At 45.9% G+C, this 16,391-nt stretch overlaps 2 protein-coding genes across 2 annotated transcripts; both read right to left on the bottom strand.

Annotated features, from left to right (window-relative positions):
* Positions 1-300: 300 nt before the first annotated feature.
* On the bottom strand, positions 301-11,079 carry LOC147041602 (phospholipase D1-like). The gene is made up of 26 exons (XM_085939117.1): positions 10,906-11,079; positions 10,321-10,424; positions 6,882-7,064; positions 6,646-6,806; positions 6,420-6,562; positions 6,243-6,342; positions 6,097-6,162; positions 5,944-6,002; positions 5,759-5,851; positions 5,522-5,674; positions 4,932-5,081; positions 4,531-4,614; positions 4,222-4,303; positions 3,864-4,157; positions 3,581-3,794; positions 3,359-3,487; positions 3,104-3,222; positions 2,909-3,022; positions 2,712-2,822; positions 2,529-2,617; positions 2,320-2,433; positions 2,179-2,228; positions 1,837-1,971; positions 1,620-1,773; positions 1,349-1,466; positions 301-1,277 (listed from the first exon to the last, which is right to left on the bottom strand). The coding sequence occupies exons 3-26, from the start codon at positions 7,030-7,032 to the stop codon at positions 1,053-1,055; spliced, it is 3,108 nt and encodes a 1,035-aa protein (XP_085795243.1). The 5' UTR covers positions 7,033-7,064; positions 10,321-10,424; positions 10,906-11,079; the 3' UTR covers positions 301-1,052.
* A 137-nt stretch (positions 11,080-11,216) lies between these two features.
* LOC147041601 (acyl-coenzyme A thioesterase 9, mitochondrial-like) lies at positions 11,217-15,240 on the bottom strand. The gene is made up of 16 exons (XM_085939118.1): positions 15,113-15,240; positions 14,576-14,670; positions 14,433-14,459; positions 13,791-13,836; positions 13,558-13,728; positions 13,448-13,485; positions 13,296-13,379; positions 13,130-13,233; positions 12,990-13,063; positions 12,857-12,924; positions 12,680-12,791; positions 12,453-12,543; positions 12,303-12,388; positions 12,138-12,225; positions 11,926-12,076; positions 11,217-11,658 (listed from the first exon to the last, which is right to left on the bottom strand). The coding sequence occupies exons 1-16, from the start codon at positions 15,124-15,126 to the stop codon at positions 11,600-11,602; spliced, it is 1,308 nt and encodes a 435-aa protein (XP_085795244.1). The 5' UTR covers positions 15,127-15,240; the 3' UTR covers positions 11,217-11,599.
* Between the last annotated feature and the right edge of the window lie 1,151 nt (positions 15,241-16,391).

The raw sequence follows: 16,391 nt of genomic DNA, 5'->3' as shown, positions 1-16,391 counted from the left end.
TATCTATCTATCTATCTATCTATCTATCTATATATTTTATTGATTTGATTAAAAAAAAAAAAAAAGAACCAGTGCGTGAGATCCGCTGCAGGTGGGGAGGCCCAACCCAAACCGTGTCCACTCAAGTATTCAGATTGTGCCTCTAGCGCCACCCAGTGGCGACAAGTGGTAAATTAGGACACTTTCTAAGGTCACAAAAAATAACTTTCACACCTACTAGTGTGAATCTTTTAAAAGTATGTCAGCCTGGAGTTGTTGAAGAAGAACCAAGACCACAAAATGGCAACCAGTGTCAGAGTATTTTGTGTGTGTGCAACATTTGTTTATTCGATGGAGCACGAGGTGACGTCCAGATGCTCGCCACCGCAACACGACAATGTGAGAAGACGGCAACATGCCAAGAATCTGTGCAAATAGTGCATTTGGTGGAGAAGACACACACACGCAACATCCAGGACAATAAACACTTGCTGGAAACAGAAGAAAAGAGGAAGAGGAAAAGAGGAAGAGAAAAAGGAGAAGAGGAGTAGAAGAAGGTGGAGAAGGGAGACAAGGAGAAAGACAAAGAGAATAGGAGGGGTAAAAGAAAAAAGAGGAAGAGGAGGAACGAGAACATGAGTACAAAGGGAAGGAGATAGAGAAGTACAGAAAGGAGAAGAAGGTGCAATCATTTCATATGACAAACATGCTGAGCACAAACACGAAAGCCACCGAGCCGGAAACATGCTCGTCACAGATTGATGACATCACCCGCGCTTGGATGACATCCTTGTAGGTGGGGCTAGCAGGGCATTAGCTAGCAGCATGTGGGACGGTTCCCGTGACGAGGTCATGGCGTCGGGGTTAAGGCGATGTCCGGAATGTTTTCCCAGAGTACCGACGACTTCCTGTGGGCCGGGTTAACAGTCGGTGCACGTTTGGCACTTTGAAAACATGCGAGGAGGCCGAGGAGACGCTAGTGTCTTCTGCTGTTTGTCAGTCTTTTTAGTTCATAAGGATCAATGGGGGGGGGGGGGTGAGGTGATGTTCCTGCAACTCCCACCGAAAAGGCCTCAGGTCCAAACCTCCATGGGCATCATGCCTTCCTTGGAGCCAATGGGAGGTAGGAGGTTCTGCTCGGCGAGGAACTGCAGGGGAAACTGCACCACAAAGCCCCGGATCTTCTTGAGCTCTTCCTGAGCTCGGGCCGGGTCCTCCTGGTCCAGCCCCGGCTTGCTCAGGTAGCTCTCGAGCTCCTGGAGGTTGCGCACGTCGCTGGACGGGAGACAGCGGAACACCTGCTCGGGCAACACAACAACCGACATGTCATCATCTTCGAAAATTCCCCAATTTGGAAAATATTTTGTACCTTCTGGTAGATGGTCGCATTTCGAGCACATATGCTCATCCAGATTTCCTTGTAGAAATGATCGCTGATCGGGTCCGACACATCGATGCTGGTGTCGGCGTGCGCGCCCAATATCGTTCTGACAGACAGACAGACAGACAGACAGAAGGCAGATCACATGGTCAAAAGTTCCATTCCTTTTCTAGAACATTGGGCTCATAGAGGGGAAACGTAAGTAGCTCTGTCCTAAAACCAACGGAACAGGAAATAACATCTGCAGCGTCCGTCATACTTGAAGCACTCGATGCGAAGCTGCAGCGCGAAGCGTCCTGCCTGATACTCCATCCCGTCCATGACCGACGTCACCATCTCCGAGTCCTCCACGATGACGGCCACCTCGCTGTCCCGTTTTCCCAGCATGCTTCGGTCGTTGATGTTAGCCGAGCCTGAGGGTGGTGTACCGGTTAGCCGAGTCGGCGCCGGCGGCAGCGGCGTATCTGCTAGCTTACCGATGATGACGGTGTTGTCGTCGGCGATGAGCATCTTGCTGTGCACGTAGATGAGCTCGGTCACCAGTTTCCCCTCCAGCTCGGCGTGCGTCCTCAAGCCGGCGATGGAGATATAGTTAATCCATTGGTCGTCCACTGCAGCATCACAACAATGTCCCAATCAAAATTCAGATTTTAAAATCACTTTTTTTTTTTCCAGATAAAACAAAATGAAATATTGTATTGTTAAACCAAAATATAAACCCAGCCGCTAGCTTAAGGCTAACATACAAAGCAAAACACTATAGACATGCTAAGGGAATTAGCATTTAGCACATCAGACTTCCTTGTCAGGTGACTTACTTTCTCTTTTAAGCTGTGAGATGATGGAGTGGTCGCCTCTGTTCATGGTCCTGCGTAGGACAGAACATGAGCAAAATGAGGACCTGAAAGGAATCTCATACACAAACACACATACACACACACACACACACACACACTTACCTGTAGTTAAAGTGCATGATGGCCTGGATGGCACTTCCTCCCCCGGTGCTGATGTCTCCTTCAAAACCTGGCAGCAGAGGCGTGACTACATACACGCGGTACTTTTGCCCTTCTCTGAAAGACCAAAACAAATTAGCATCTTAATACATCAAAAGCTACAAAAAGGCAACAAACACATATTCAGTGCCAAGATGAAAATCCCGCGTCACCCGTGCGCTTTGATGATTCGATCGGCGATGGCGTCGCCGATCTTGTTGAAGACGTGTCTGTTGTCTGCGCAGCTGATGAAGAACTGATTCTGGAAGGAAACCGGCAAAACACACACCATGGTGGCAATGGTGATCATTTTACAACGTCAACATTTATTTGAGGGGGAAAAAAAACCGTTCTACCTCGATGTAGATAAAATGCTGGCTGTTCTCGATGACCTTCACGTACGCGTTGTGGATGGACTCTTCGTGGTACTTGATGCCCGCTGACCAATCACACGCCGAGCGTAGGATCTGAACAGGCAGGAAGTTAATCAGTGGGATATCAAAATGCTTGTTAAGTCGTTTCTTAGGGTAGGAAGACAAAATGGCGGCCTAACCTGAACTTTGGCGTTGATACATCCGGGGACTTGATAACGCTGATATCCGGTGGTGGTGTGCGACTTGGGCAGGAGGTACGGAAAGGATAGCATACGATATTTGGGCTTGACGATCTGACGAGAAACACTCCACGTCAAACCATAAGGCCGAACTTTACATCGATTTTCGGCGAGAATTTTTCAAGCCGGCCTGACCTTGGTGAAGTTCCATCGCTGTATGAAGTGTCTGGCCACGTCGCGTGCCGCCTTGCCGTGAACCACTGACGAGATGTCGTGCCAGGGCATCCTGGGAGTCACGTGACGGTCGATGAAATCTACAAATTGGGTGGACAGATTGCGCTAGGTGTCTATCTTATATTGCCCCCTTGTGGCCATGAGGGGAACCTCAGAAGGAGTAATATTTAATTAAAGTAGTGTCACAAAAAAGCTAACGTGCTAAAAACTATTTACCGTCAAAAGGTTTGTCCAGTTCGATCCAGTCCTTGTGCACAAAGTTGCAGTAATCTTTGCCGTGCCAGAAGCGCGTATCTCCGCATAGGTCGTCCTGGCCCGACTGGAGGTTCGGCGCCGCCTCGCTCCCTGAAACGTAGCAAAGACGTCCAAGCGTGTATGAGCAAGTTGTTGTTTTTTTTTAACTAACATTCTTTTGTGTGTTTTATTGGCGTACGGCACCTAGTACTGTCAAGTCCGGGTCGATTTCATCGTCGCTGTCGGCGTGGGACAGTCCGTGTTTCTGCAGCTGGCGCTTGAAGCTCATCCTGGCCCGCTTCATTCTGCCCTGACTTTTGATCCTGGGCTGCACCACCACGTCGTCGGCCGAGAAAGCGGCGTTCCCGTAGCCGCTGCCGTTAGCTCGGGCGGCTAAATTATCGGACGACGCCTCGACCTAAGACGATGACAAAATATTGAAGAGTGATAATTCTGTCAAATGGACGACGCGGCAATGTGAGACCACCTGCTCCGTTTGCGAGAAGGTGACGCTCCCCACGTCGGTGAGTCGATGTTCTCGGTCGTCCCATCGACCGTACGCCAGGTCGATCCCGCCCACGAAGGCCACCGATTGGTCGATGACCACGATCTTCTCGTGATGAGCCCACAGGTAGACGGCGGACGAAACGTGAGCGGGATGACGCATCACCTTGATGCTGGGGTGAAGGTGGCGTAGTGTCTGCTTGCTGTATCCCGAGTTGATCCCCAACGCCAGCTCCACTTCCTTGTAGAGCATGACGTAGATGTGCACGCCTTGTTGCTGTTGGCAAAAGGTCACCGCTGAGGTCACGATTGGAATCCCACCAACCTGCCGCCACACTCACCGCTTTACGTCGCAGCAGGTGGTCCAAACGCCAACGGTTGCCCTCCACGATGGGCCTCTTCAGGAAGATCTCTGGACTCAACCTGACATCACACACACGGAGTAAGAAGTTGAGTGTATGTGTCGTAGCCTCAGATGGTAACTGATCTCCTCAAACACAAATGTTCCACTAGATGTGACCACCAAGTGAACTCACACACACACACACACACACACACACACACACACACACACACACACACACACACACACACACACACACACACACACACACACACACACACACACACACACACACACTTGAACTCACCACCAGTCTGTGATGAAGATTTCTTCTTTGGCCTCCTCGAGAGCATTGGCCACATCTTCCATGTATGATTTTCCATTCACGTACCTGGATGGAAAGACACGAACAAAAATGCGCAGTAAATTACTTTTCAAACTTTCTCATTTTTCAATACGTACACACACACAAGCACACACACTTATGCATCTCACAGATGGTATAGTGTTGCCCAGCAGGGGGACAGGTGACAGACAACAGAGGCTCACTTTCCCCCCACTTTGTGTCGTGTTACGTTCGTGAAAACACACACTCGTAAACGCACACACGCCCGTTTAATTTTCCAGATGGAAGCTCTGGCTCCTTTCGACGCGTTTCAAAACAAAAGGTGAAATAGAAGTGAATGACAAAGCGGTTGCCGTGGTTACCATTTGGCAGGGATGTTCTCCTCCTGCCTGGCGAAGGAACCGAAGCGATGGTCGGTGAGGAAGGCGGAACCGTGCTTCCGCACGAAGCCCTCGATGGATTGCCCCCACCAACGGGCATGCCGGTAGCTGCTGCATTTGAGCACGAGGGACCTGGACAAACACGATGTGGTTGGTCGCTTTCACGTCGGGCGTGGTCGTGTTACGTTCAAGCACGCTAGCTGAGTCGTACGTAGACCTTCAAGTTACCGTATTTTCCGGACTATAAGGCGCACCATTATTGCATCATGGCAGATTTTTTATTCAAATCAAATCATTCTCCATTTTATCTTTTTTTTATTTCAACTTCAGATGCAACAAATTACTTTATAATCACAAAATAATCATCCATAGTCTTTTTGATTCATGATTCATAGTCTTCAGCGGGCCACTTATGATTGATTTCATGACACAATGCTTCGGGCCAGTTAAATTTAGGAATTTGGTCGGCTTTTGAGAAAATTCTAGGTTTTTAGGTGCGCCTTATAGTCCGGAAAATACGGTAATCTTATCAAAGCTAAGCATTTTTTCCTGATGGGTGTGGCGGTGTTGACCTGGACAGACTGTCGACACGCACGCCGTGCTGCGTGTCCGTGTCCTTGGAGTCCATCTTGACGTCGAACTCCTTGTCGAATAACATCACGAAGGAAATGGCGCCCGAGTCGGGTTTCATATACAGCAGGAATGAGTCCTTCACCACGAGCCATCTACATATGAACAAAGAAAATGGCGTTCAAAAAAGTCCATAAATGCTAGCTGTTAGCATTGGGGGATTTGGCGTGCGTGCTGACCGTTTGGACCAGCGGTAACACATCTTGCTTTGACCGCAGCAGTTGAGTCCGGGGATTCGATGGCCGCCGGATCGCTTCAGAACCATTCCTTCTCTACGAGCACACACACACACACAACGATTGAGCGAATTAAAAATCGTGTGTTAACTCCAAAATGTCAAGATTAGCCGATCCAAATCACTTACAAGCCTTTGGGACCCAAATCGTGGATGAATGACAGCTGGCTGACCTCAATGAACTCAACCTGACAACAACAAAAACCGAGCAGAGCAGAAGTGACCACTTGAAGATAAGTTCTATATCAACACAAAGTTCTCCCGAAACGGCAGCTACCTTACCATGCCGTGATAGTTGCGGTATGTCGGCATCATGAGGAGCTTGTTGAGGTAATCTTCCAGTTGTTTCTAGACAAAAACCAGCAGAGGAACATCAACGTTAGCTAATGTCAACTAGGAGCAAGCCCCGCCCCCCGTTATTGACGGACCTTGCGGCTTGACACTTGCTCCTCCCTGACCAGCTCATCTCCTCCTCCTCTGGGTAGATTGGGAATGTCCCCTGAGGCTGTCCGCCTCCTGATGGTGTGACTGGAAAAAAAAAATGGTGTGTGAAATATTTTCTAATCCAAATATTTTTTGTCGTTACATTCCTAACAGCTACGTACTGTCGCGTGGGCAGCGGCAGGTTGAGGACAGCTTTGTAGGTCTTCAAGTCTCTGTGAAGATCCTGAAAATGCTTCTCCTTCTTCTTCACCAACCACTTGAACTCGCCGTGTTTCATCTCAATCTTGTAGACCGCCGGCATGGACTGAAACATTGCGCACCAAGGATACGTTAACAGATTAAAAGTTGGGGGATGGCGTTAGAAGACTGCTCGGACTTGGTTGGCACCTTGCTGACGCTTCTCTGCTGGCTGACGTTGAAGCGATCCTGGGCCGAGGTGAAACGTTCAACCTCCAGGATCTTGGCGGTGATGGGATAGGACAGGAAGGCCGACTTGCAGTCCTTGAAGCCCACCGTGTTGTACACCGCCAGAAAGGGTAACCCCTCCCCTGGAATGATATCAAACTCAAACTAGCACTGGGCTGTATATCAGACGGGATTGATCTCCGAGAAGTTGGACCCACCTGGCTGTCCGGGCTCATTGGTGGAGAATCCGCCGGTACTACTGCTGTCCCCCGTGTCGAGCTCACGGGCGTCCAGCGTCTCCATGATGCCACTCATGTCGCTGGCGACCAGTTGCAGCGTGCTGGAGGTCGGCTGGGTTTGACCCAACATGGCTAACGCTTAGCTGGGAGCCCAAGGCTCACCTGGAGAGACAGGTATGGATGGTGAGGAAAGACTTGGACAATTCATTCCAGATTTTTTTTGGATGATTCACTACAGTACATCTCAGGTCAACTTTGCTAGCTAGCCGTCACCGTCCACCATAGCGTTGAATGCGATATCCACAAATCAATACTTTCTTTTATTCCCACTTCCAAAGATTTATGACACTTTTAACAATATAGCTCAAATGATTGACTTGAGTGAAGTTTGTTCGGAAAACTTGCTCCAGTCCTTTCCCAAATATGCTCGGCAAACATTTGCTTTCAAGGATAATATACGATCCAGACAGCGTTGACAGCAGTTCAGCACTCACGTTAATTGGGAACACACACACACACACACACACACACACACACACACACACACACACACACACACACACACACACACACATAGCGACAGAACTGAGGCTGCTACAGAAAGCATCATCATCACCATCATTGCGCAATCACACACACACACATATATATAATATATATATATATATATATATATATATATATATATATATATATATATATATATATATATATATATATATATATATATATATATATATATATATATATATATATATATATATATATATACTGGCATTCACTGACCTGAAGAAAGACCATCCTCAACCTCACCTCGTGTACTCCCTCTTCAATGCAAGCCCGTGCACACACACACGCATATGCACACACAGACAGACAGACGGCGTGTGAGGTGGTCAAGCCGAGTAGTGCGGCATGCAGAGGAGAGAAACCCGACGGGGCAGGGAAGAGATGTCATTGGCCAGTCAGGTTGTCTGACTGTGCTGGATAGCCAATGAGAGGCCAGCCAGCAGGGTTGGAATGTGGTCAATCTACCTGTGTGTGTGTGTGTGTGTGTGTGTGTGTGTGTGTGTGTGTGTGTGTGTGTGTGTGTGTGTGTGTGTTTGCAGAAATGATGGCCAACTTTTTCTTCACATAGCACGAAAACTATTTTGCATATAGGTGTCATGAGCAAGTTCACACGATTACTTTTAGATGGACAAATAGGATGAACCTGAAGCAGAGTGGCGTGGCTACTGACTCGTTGACATTGCAGAATCGAAATCCCATATGTGTCGAGATTCGCTTTGAAATGCCTTTGCGAAGAAATAGATATTAAAAAAGCTGATCAAATTGGTTGACCGATTAATCGTCAAAGCCCGAATACGTATTTAGATGACTCTTTTTAGCAACACGAAGAAGGCGCCAAACATAATATTTGATTACGTCGAAAGATCAATAAAGCTTGGTTGATTTTTAAAAACAGATACGATTCATTGGATACAATCGACAACACAATAGGTCGGTTTTCGAATTACTTTGTGAGCAACTCGTACGTGATAAAAGCTGTGACGTCAACCCAAGAATGCGACAATCGATTATCTCCGCAGATCAATAAAAACATTGTTTACCGACCCCGTGATCTTTCTTTACCTCCTAATCATGTCAGGTAAACCACAAAGAGATAAGTGAATCAATCAAGGAGGAAAAAAAAAAAAGCGTTCTCGTCTAACTTTGCCTTTGGGCACAGCGACGGACTCATATCGGCTGACCGATTAATCGTGTTTAAACCGCAAGATTGTCATTTATTGACATAATGTGAAACGATTTCCTTCTTCCTAATATTTTCCATGAAACACAAATGGAAGTTTTGTGCGTGGACACAACACACATCCTGCCTGAATGTTGATGTCGAGGTGAAAGGTCAGCTTGTCACATCTTGTCCTCATTATGAGGTGACGGCAAGAAAATGTAGAAAACTAGTCGCACAAGCGCCACATTGAGGAGCGCTAAGTGAAACAAATGTCAGGAATTCAGCGGCGAGCGCATCCCCTCTGAAAAGAACAAAACATGGCCGCCCTAATAATTATCTTGATTTTATATTTTGATTGTATTTTCACTCAAGGGATGGAAAGCACGCTATTTGGCCAAGCATAACTGCGTCAAGAGTCACGACCGGAATTTCACGCTCAACACGTTTGAAAAGTTACAATCATGTTAATTGTTCTTTTGTAGCATTTGCTTCGGACTTATTTCAGCGAACTCTCACCCGGGTGGAAGTTTGTTAACAACAACAACAACAACATGGCGGAGCAACGGCAACATAAATTGCCGCCATTAAAGATTCACAAGCTACTCTCTGTCTATTCTATCGACGGTTGATGATTATTGATTATTGATAAAAGGCTGCGGCTCTCACTCGCTCACCTTGAGCACTAAGTGCACAGTAGGGTGGCCGCTTAAAACACACACATGCACACCCACAAAGTCAATCTTTGCAGTCACACACAAACACACACACACACACACACACACGCATGATATTGCTGTACATAACAAAAGCAGCACCAAATCCAGTCTGACACACAATCAATGTTCATTCAAGAGAACAAGGTGTAGTGGAAGAGCAGGTCACACACACACACCTTCTTTCCACACACTTCCTGTCGGCAGCCTTTCAACACAAACCAACCAAGAGGAACTTGTCAAAATACCGACAATGTCATTTTAAGAATGGAAATGCCCTCGAGATAGCCTGGAAGAAGGGATTATAAAAGTAGAGTCATGGCGCTATCTTTGTATTTGTTACATGGCAACTAAAGTTCTCACGGTGCACCTGTAGAGAGCATCTTTGTTTATTTTAGACATATTTGGTCCAGATGTAAAAAGGTTACTATGGCAACGGCTTTCGGAATTCAGGGTTGGCAACCCAAAGTTCAACGTTTTTTTTTTTAATACTTAACTTTATCATTGGCACAACTCCTAAAACTTGGTAATGCATTATTAAGGTTGCTCACTAGCTATTTGAAAATCAATGTGGGATCCATTTTAGACACTTGTGATCATAATCGTCTACACATTCCAACAACACAATAAATCCCAACACAGACCTGACGAAATAAAAAAAAGTGCTCATTTCCAGTCAAGAGGAGGAAGTGCGGTGGGGGGGGGGGGGGGGGGGGGGAAACAGAAGCTGATCACGTGTTTGTCATCCAATCGAGACCCCCCCCACCATTAGAACAGCAGCATCAGCAGCATCCCCCGACCTGCCGACCACACCGGAAGAGCAGGCTCCGCGGTGATGCTCGTGAACTCTGATTAATTGACGCTTGCGCACAAACTTTTGCTAAATCATACCTACGAGCGACACGTTCAGAGCGAGATTTTAAGATTTAAGCAAGTATACACATCTCGAAAGCAGGAGCGGGTTACGTCTTACCTCCTCCAGAAGAGAAGAAAATGCTTAAATGAACCTCAGCGCGTGAGGGAGACGTGAAGACGACGCCTCACTCACGAGATTCGCCGCACCGGCACTTCCTAACGCTTCAAAAATAAAAGCATAGAGAAGAAACACGTTCACACCATTGAGGGCGTCGGGTTTTATTTTGAAAACACAAGTTATCCAGCCCACAAATGACATCTTTAACCCATTGTGATGCAAAAATACAAAATATAGTATATCTATAAATAAAACTCACCATTTATTTATTTTTAACAGAAGCGTTTTATTTTGAAAACGGGCATATTAGCGATGGTTTAAATACTTACATGTAAAATGTCCCAAAAATAAATATTGACTTTATTAAGTCAAACTGACACGAGTATGTAATCTAGTTATATTTATTTTAATATTTTCAGTCATTGCTAACAAGTCAAATAAAGTTGACCAGTTATTTTTAAAATAAACCCCCAATAGTAGTTTATATTTATATAGCATTTATCATATCGAATATAAAGCATTAACATACATATTGATTTATCAACAAACAAAAAAGGCACTTTTAAAAGAAACCTCTCAAAATACCTCAAAGAAGTCATCAGCAGCACGGTGTGCTTTGTAGCGTACCGACGACGTCCGTTCGAATTTTCCGACACCTCCCTAAAAGCAAACAGGTGCCATGTACCTACGTCGCTTTATGTCGCACGTCACAGCCAATGCACACGCAGGCTGAGAAAACAAGAACAGTCTGCATTCCAAAGCAGCTCGACATTCCGGATCCCGTCGCCCGGGAAATGAGAAGACGATGACGTGCCAACAATATTACTACAGTGTTTTCATGCCTTTTGTTCTCTGAAAACAATTTCATGGGCGGTGTATGGACACTTGAACAGTACTCCATAGAAATAAAAATCAATTTATTGCATCATAAGGCCAAGAAATGAAAAAAAAAAAATGTCGCCAACAGAGTGAAGCTTGTAACTGAGGAGAGTAACAAGAGTCCAAATATGTCATATAAAACACATTCAAGCAGTGCATAGAATCACCCAGGAGATGATAAATAAAGTATGACAACTATCTTAATGTGGATGAGCTTTGGAGTCCACGCTGACTGGTCCAAAAGAAAAGCAACATAACAAAATCGATGTCAAACATGTTCCCATTGGGACGGACTTGTAAACATCATGCAAAATAACACAAACACGTGATCATGATGCATGTGCGACTTGGATAACAAAGACACACTCACACACACGTGTACGCTTCAGCACCTTGCCCGTCAATTTGATTCCACTGTTTGGTTGAAGTGACGCTTCCCATCCAGATACAACATGGACTCTGTGGGACAAACAATGAAGGAGTGTAAAATAACACAATGGTAGATTGAATTCAGTAAGTAGCTTAGTGAAAAATACTTTTTGCAATACCAGTTCTGACCTCATATGAATGTTCTAATTAGATCTTTTGGAAAAGTTTTGCACCGACGCTCGGCTGGAAACAGTTGTTATAGCTGATGCCGACAACGGTCTATTAGCGCCCTCTAGCGGTGAAACGTTGCTACTGCAGTGAATCGGTGAAAATCACGCGCGCCCCCTTTGTGCTTACCTCCGTACGTCTGAGGGACAATATTAGGGACGTCGCGGTCCGACGCGAAGGTGAAGTGGAAAACGTTGGTGGTGTTGTGCTGGCGGGTCAGCGGGTCGAAGACTTCGCTGTGGACTCGGACTTGGATGTGCTTGCCCTCCGTGTAACACACCTGAAAAGAGCACACGTGTTGTTTTTGTCGTTTTCCGCGCCCTACGTGCTTTCGTCCCGACCTGCGACGAGAGCAGCAACAGGGATCCGATCTCCACGGGCTTCCGGAAGAGAATGTCGTCAACGGCCAACAGACTGGGCCGACACCCCCTGTGGCACACACACACACATTTGGGTCACATTGTATGTGCGTTGTTTTTTTTTTTTGTGTATTTCATTCCACTGACCCGAAGGAGCAGGCGTTGGCCCAGCCCAGCTCATAAGCCTTCCTCATCAGGAAACCTCCAAAAATCCTGTTGAAGATGTTCCTTTCCTGATACACATACACAGTGTTAATGTGTTTACTTGAAGGCATTTGAAAAAAAATTTGAGTTCACCTGCGGGTGGCAGATCTCCAATCCTTTCAGCTTGGAGTCTTCCATCCAAACCGAGTTGGGAGGCAACACCCGACTACGGAAGCTCACCGTCCTTCAAGGAAGCGGCGAAAATCAGAGGAGAGCATGAGCATGGCTATTTGAAATAAACAGTGTTCGATTTATTCTCCGTAAATATTTGGTGGGCCTTTGTGAAAATGAAGATTGAATGAAAGATGGCGTCTTCTCACTTGGTGTCCAACGTGTTGAGAAAGAGGCCATGAACGATTTTTCTTTCCTCGGCCGTGGGCGCCACTTTCAAAAGGGAGGCCGTGCTCAGCTCCACCCGACGGGACTTGTTAGCTGGAGAGCGTAGAAGTTGAGAAAATGGAGATCACGTGCCACGACACGGATGCGGCGTGGCTTACCTTCTCCCTGCATGAGGAGTTCCTCCTCTTCTGGAGCTTTTGGACTGAGAGGATTTACAAAGGCGGCTCTGGAAATGAGACGGACACCAAAGTCAGTGGGTCAGTGGGCTTCCTGATGTTAACTGGGTCCTACCTCTTGTTCTCTGGGTCGCGAGCTACCATCACAAAGGTGGCATCCAGAACCGGTGCATACGCTCCGTTGCGATACTGAAACAGCAACAATTCAAAGATTCAATCCTCAGAAATATTGGGACGCCGCAACCATTTTTCTACCTGGGTCATGTGCATCTTGGCTTCAATGGAGGTCTTCCCTACCCAGGTCACGTGACCCGTGAACTTGATGTCACAGTCCGGATAGATCACCTGCTGCCTCATGTCTGCAAACAAGCAGTTGTCCTTCCGTCACCATGACAACATCGCAAGTGTGTGAAATTCTTACCGATTTTGTCCACAAGGGCGGTGACAATGGACAACGGCGATCTCTTCAGGGCAGGATTGTACGTGTGGGAGTATGAAATGAGCACTGAAGAAGAAATAATTCAGGATTAAGAGGGTTTCCAAATCTAACGTTAAAGGCTATCAAGCTGATACCTGCCAAACTGTCCAAGTCCTCCAGGATGCGTCCGAACCTGACAAAGACAAAAAAGCGAGCGAGGACGTCAGCGTCGCGTTTTCCGATGCGGCGGAGGCGGTGCCGTTACCTGACGGTGTTGTGGAAGGTGAGGTATTTCTCTCGCAGCTGCGGCTCGGAACCTAGAGGGAGGTGGACCTCCAGGAGGCTGTCCTTCATACTTTTAGCGGGAAGCTCACTTTGGGAACGGGCCAACTTGGACGACAACGAGACGCGTTCCGCCATGGCCTGCTGGTGGTCGCTGCGCGTGACATCATTGTCAAACACAAGATGGCGTCAATGAGCTGGAAAATCATTTCGTACCTCCAGTTGGTGGAAGCTCCTACAATTTCTCTCAACCTGTTCCGCACTGGAACAAACCAAATTACAAATCAGGATCATATACAGAATCTCGTAATAATAAAAAGCTGGCGCGTGACATTTTCTCAGTCCACAGGGGGAGAAAGGAAACTAAAAGAAGAAACAACACACAAGAATAGTTAACAGGCGAGACCAGTCCCAGTGTTTAGCCGAGCTGTGGAAGGAACAGGAAGTGACGTTCGTTCGTGTGAGACGCAGACGGAGGCAGGCGTGGAAGCAGCTAGATGGCCAGGAGACATGCCGCAGCGGGTAAACGTGCTACATGGTTAGCACTAATTAGGGCTGGGCGATGTGATGCTCTTGATAAGACGGATATCGGCGCTCTTCACAGAGGATAAAGAATAGATAACTTTGAGTCCTCTTATGTTTGAATTGTGAATTGTTACCGCACCGCATAAGATGCTAATTAGCATTAGCTTTAAGAAAGCAGACAAATAGTTTTAAATGTGTGAAGTGACATTAAACAGTATGGAGCCGCTTTTTTTTGGGGGGGGGGGGGGGGGGGGGGGAAGTGTTCACTATCGTCCAGCCCTAACACTGCTAATGATGTTATTTTAATTATTGCGCATTTGATTACCAACACACCGTTTGACACGTGCAACAGAGGATTTCCTGAGAAAAAAAAAACAACACATCACACACGCAGTGCTTCCTGTGACGGCAGCTCATCAAATGAATTAATTCAATCGCACATTTTTTTAAATCAATTTGTGGACAACAAGTCTAACCTTCGGCCATATCAGGTGCGCATCCCTTCTTCACCTCTGAGCACAGAAGTCTTTTGCTCGCCAGGGACGCGGAAGGTCGGAGACATGACATCAACCTGGACACAAACACAATTATTATAATTATTTTGGTAAAAAGATTTCAGATTATTTTCTGGTGACAATTTTTACATCACATATTTAACTTCATGAACCAAATAGAAATAATTAGCATCACTATTAGATGCTGTCTTTTTTTATATCTGTTAAGTACGCTGTCTAATGTTAGTAATTGTCTGTAAGATATATTGTCTTCTTCATGTGTCAAGATTAGAAATTCATTCACAAGAATTATTGCGAGTAGTTTTCCTAAATTATGGCCATGGCAGACACACCCCGACTGCCTCACCAACTCAGTGTGGTACTCCACCCTCCGGCCAAGCCCAAACCCGAACACACGAACTCCTTCCTATGTGTATTTTTCCAACTATGGTGGCGCCCTGCCAAAAACAACCTTCTCGGAAGCTGCTAGCATCAACGCACGGAAAGAATAAGACAAACCTCTTTGAGAACATTTCGCCGAGAAGAACGCAGACGAGATGTCATGAAGAGAAAAAACAACGAGTCACTCGGTCCAACAGAACGGGTGAGGACCACAGATTCGGGGAGACGGGGACTTCCGTGTTGGGATGAGTCACGCCCACTGAGTGATGACGCATTAAAACGTGGACGGATTTGTCTCGGCTGGGTTGTACCATGTTTGTCCGGCAGAGGGCGCCAAGGTTGGATGCAAATTACCTGGAAACTGTCGCTGTTTATTTTTCGCATCCCGGCGATATTACGACACTTCACATCCACCCCCATGGCACTGATTGTTGTTGTTGTTTTTTTTAATCAATCGCGACTACTTTTTAAACACCACTAGTTCATGCACATATTATCAGACTTCTCGAAATAGCTAGATTTATTTGACTGATTGAGTAATTTACCAATGTTCAAACAACAGAAAAAAACAAATAAATGAAGAAAGAAACAAAAATAAAAAATTTAAATGTATCGTGTTTTGTTTACGACACCTCAGGTAGACTTGCTGTGTGTCCAGAGAAGCCATAAAACAATTTAATTTCCTCTCTTATCTGCCTGCCTACCTGTAATAAAATCACTTTATGGTATAGAAGACGACACACAAGATGAGTTGTTTTGTTAATTGTGATGAAAACATTGGTTATGGTTTTTTTTTCTTCAATGAGGACAACAGTCTGACTCTGATGGAAAAGAAAGAAAGCACTAAGCAACAAACTATGTTTCTCCTTTGAGAACCAGACGAAAATTATACCGTGTAGTACTCATATTTTTGTTATGGATGGACCTAAAGATCATCATCCAATAACTTATTAACCACCGTGTGGCTGATAAAATGTCAGACTTATCTGTGAATGTTCATTCAGGAAGAGAATATTATGTACATGTAGTTAGTCTGCAAAGGTTGAACCAGGACAACGGGACTATTGTTGATTGAGATGTTTCAGTTTTTAAGGTCAAGGTAAAATGAAATGTTTCTTCGGTTCCGCACTTTGTTGTTGTCCTGGGTGGCGGTTAGTGAAACAGCAGTCCTGCATGACCGTACCTGACGCCTTGTTGAAAAACAGCTTCTTTTTTTTTTGGGGCCATTCAGAATTACGAAATCTTTAGGGGGAGGAATGTCAGATGCTAAGTGACGCCTCAAAGTTCTTCCACTGTTGATAGAGCTTTTCCAGTTTGACATATAGAATATGGCTTTATTGACGCCTCTTTCAAACCAGCAGTGCCTCCTTGTGCAGAATTTGAATGTTAAAAATAC

This window comes from Syngnathus leptorhynchus, chromosome 19 (genome assembly GCF_054491065.1).
Source record: "Syngnathus leptorhynchus isolate UIUO chromosome 19, UIUO_Slep, whole genome shotgun sequence".
Lineage (NCBI taxonomy): Eukaryota > Metazoa > Chordata > Actinopteri > Syngnathiformes > Syngnathidae > Syngnathus > Syngnathus leptorhynchus.
Note: the sequence above shows the minus strand (reverse complement) of the source record. Positions and strands in the feature narration are given on the sequence as shown.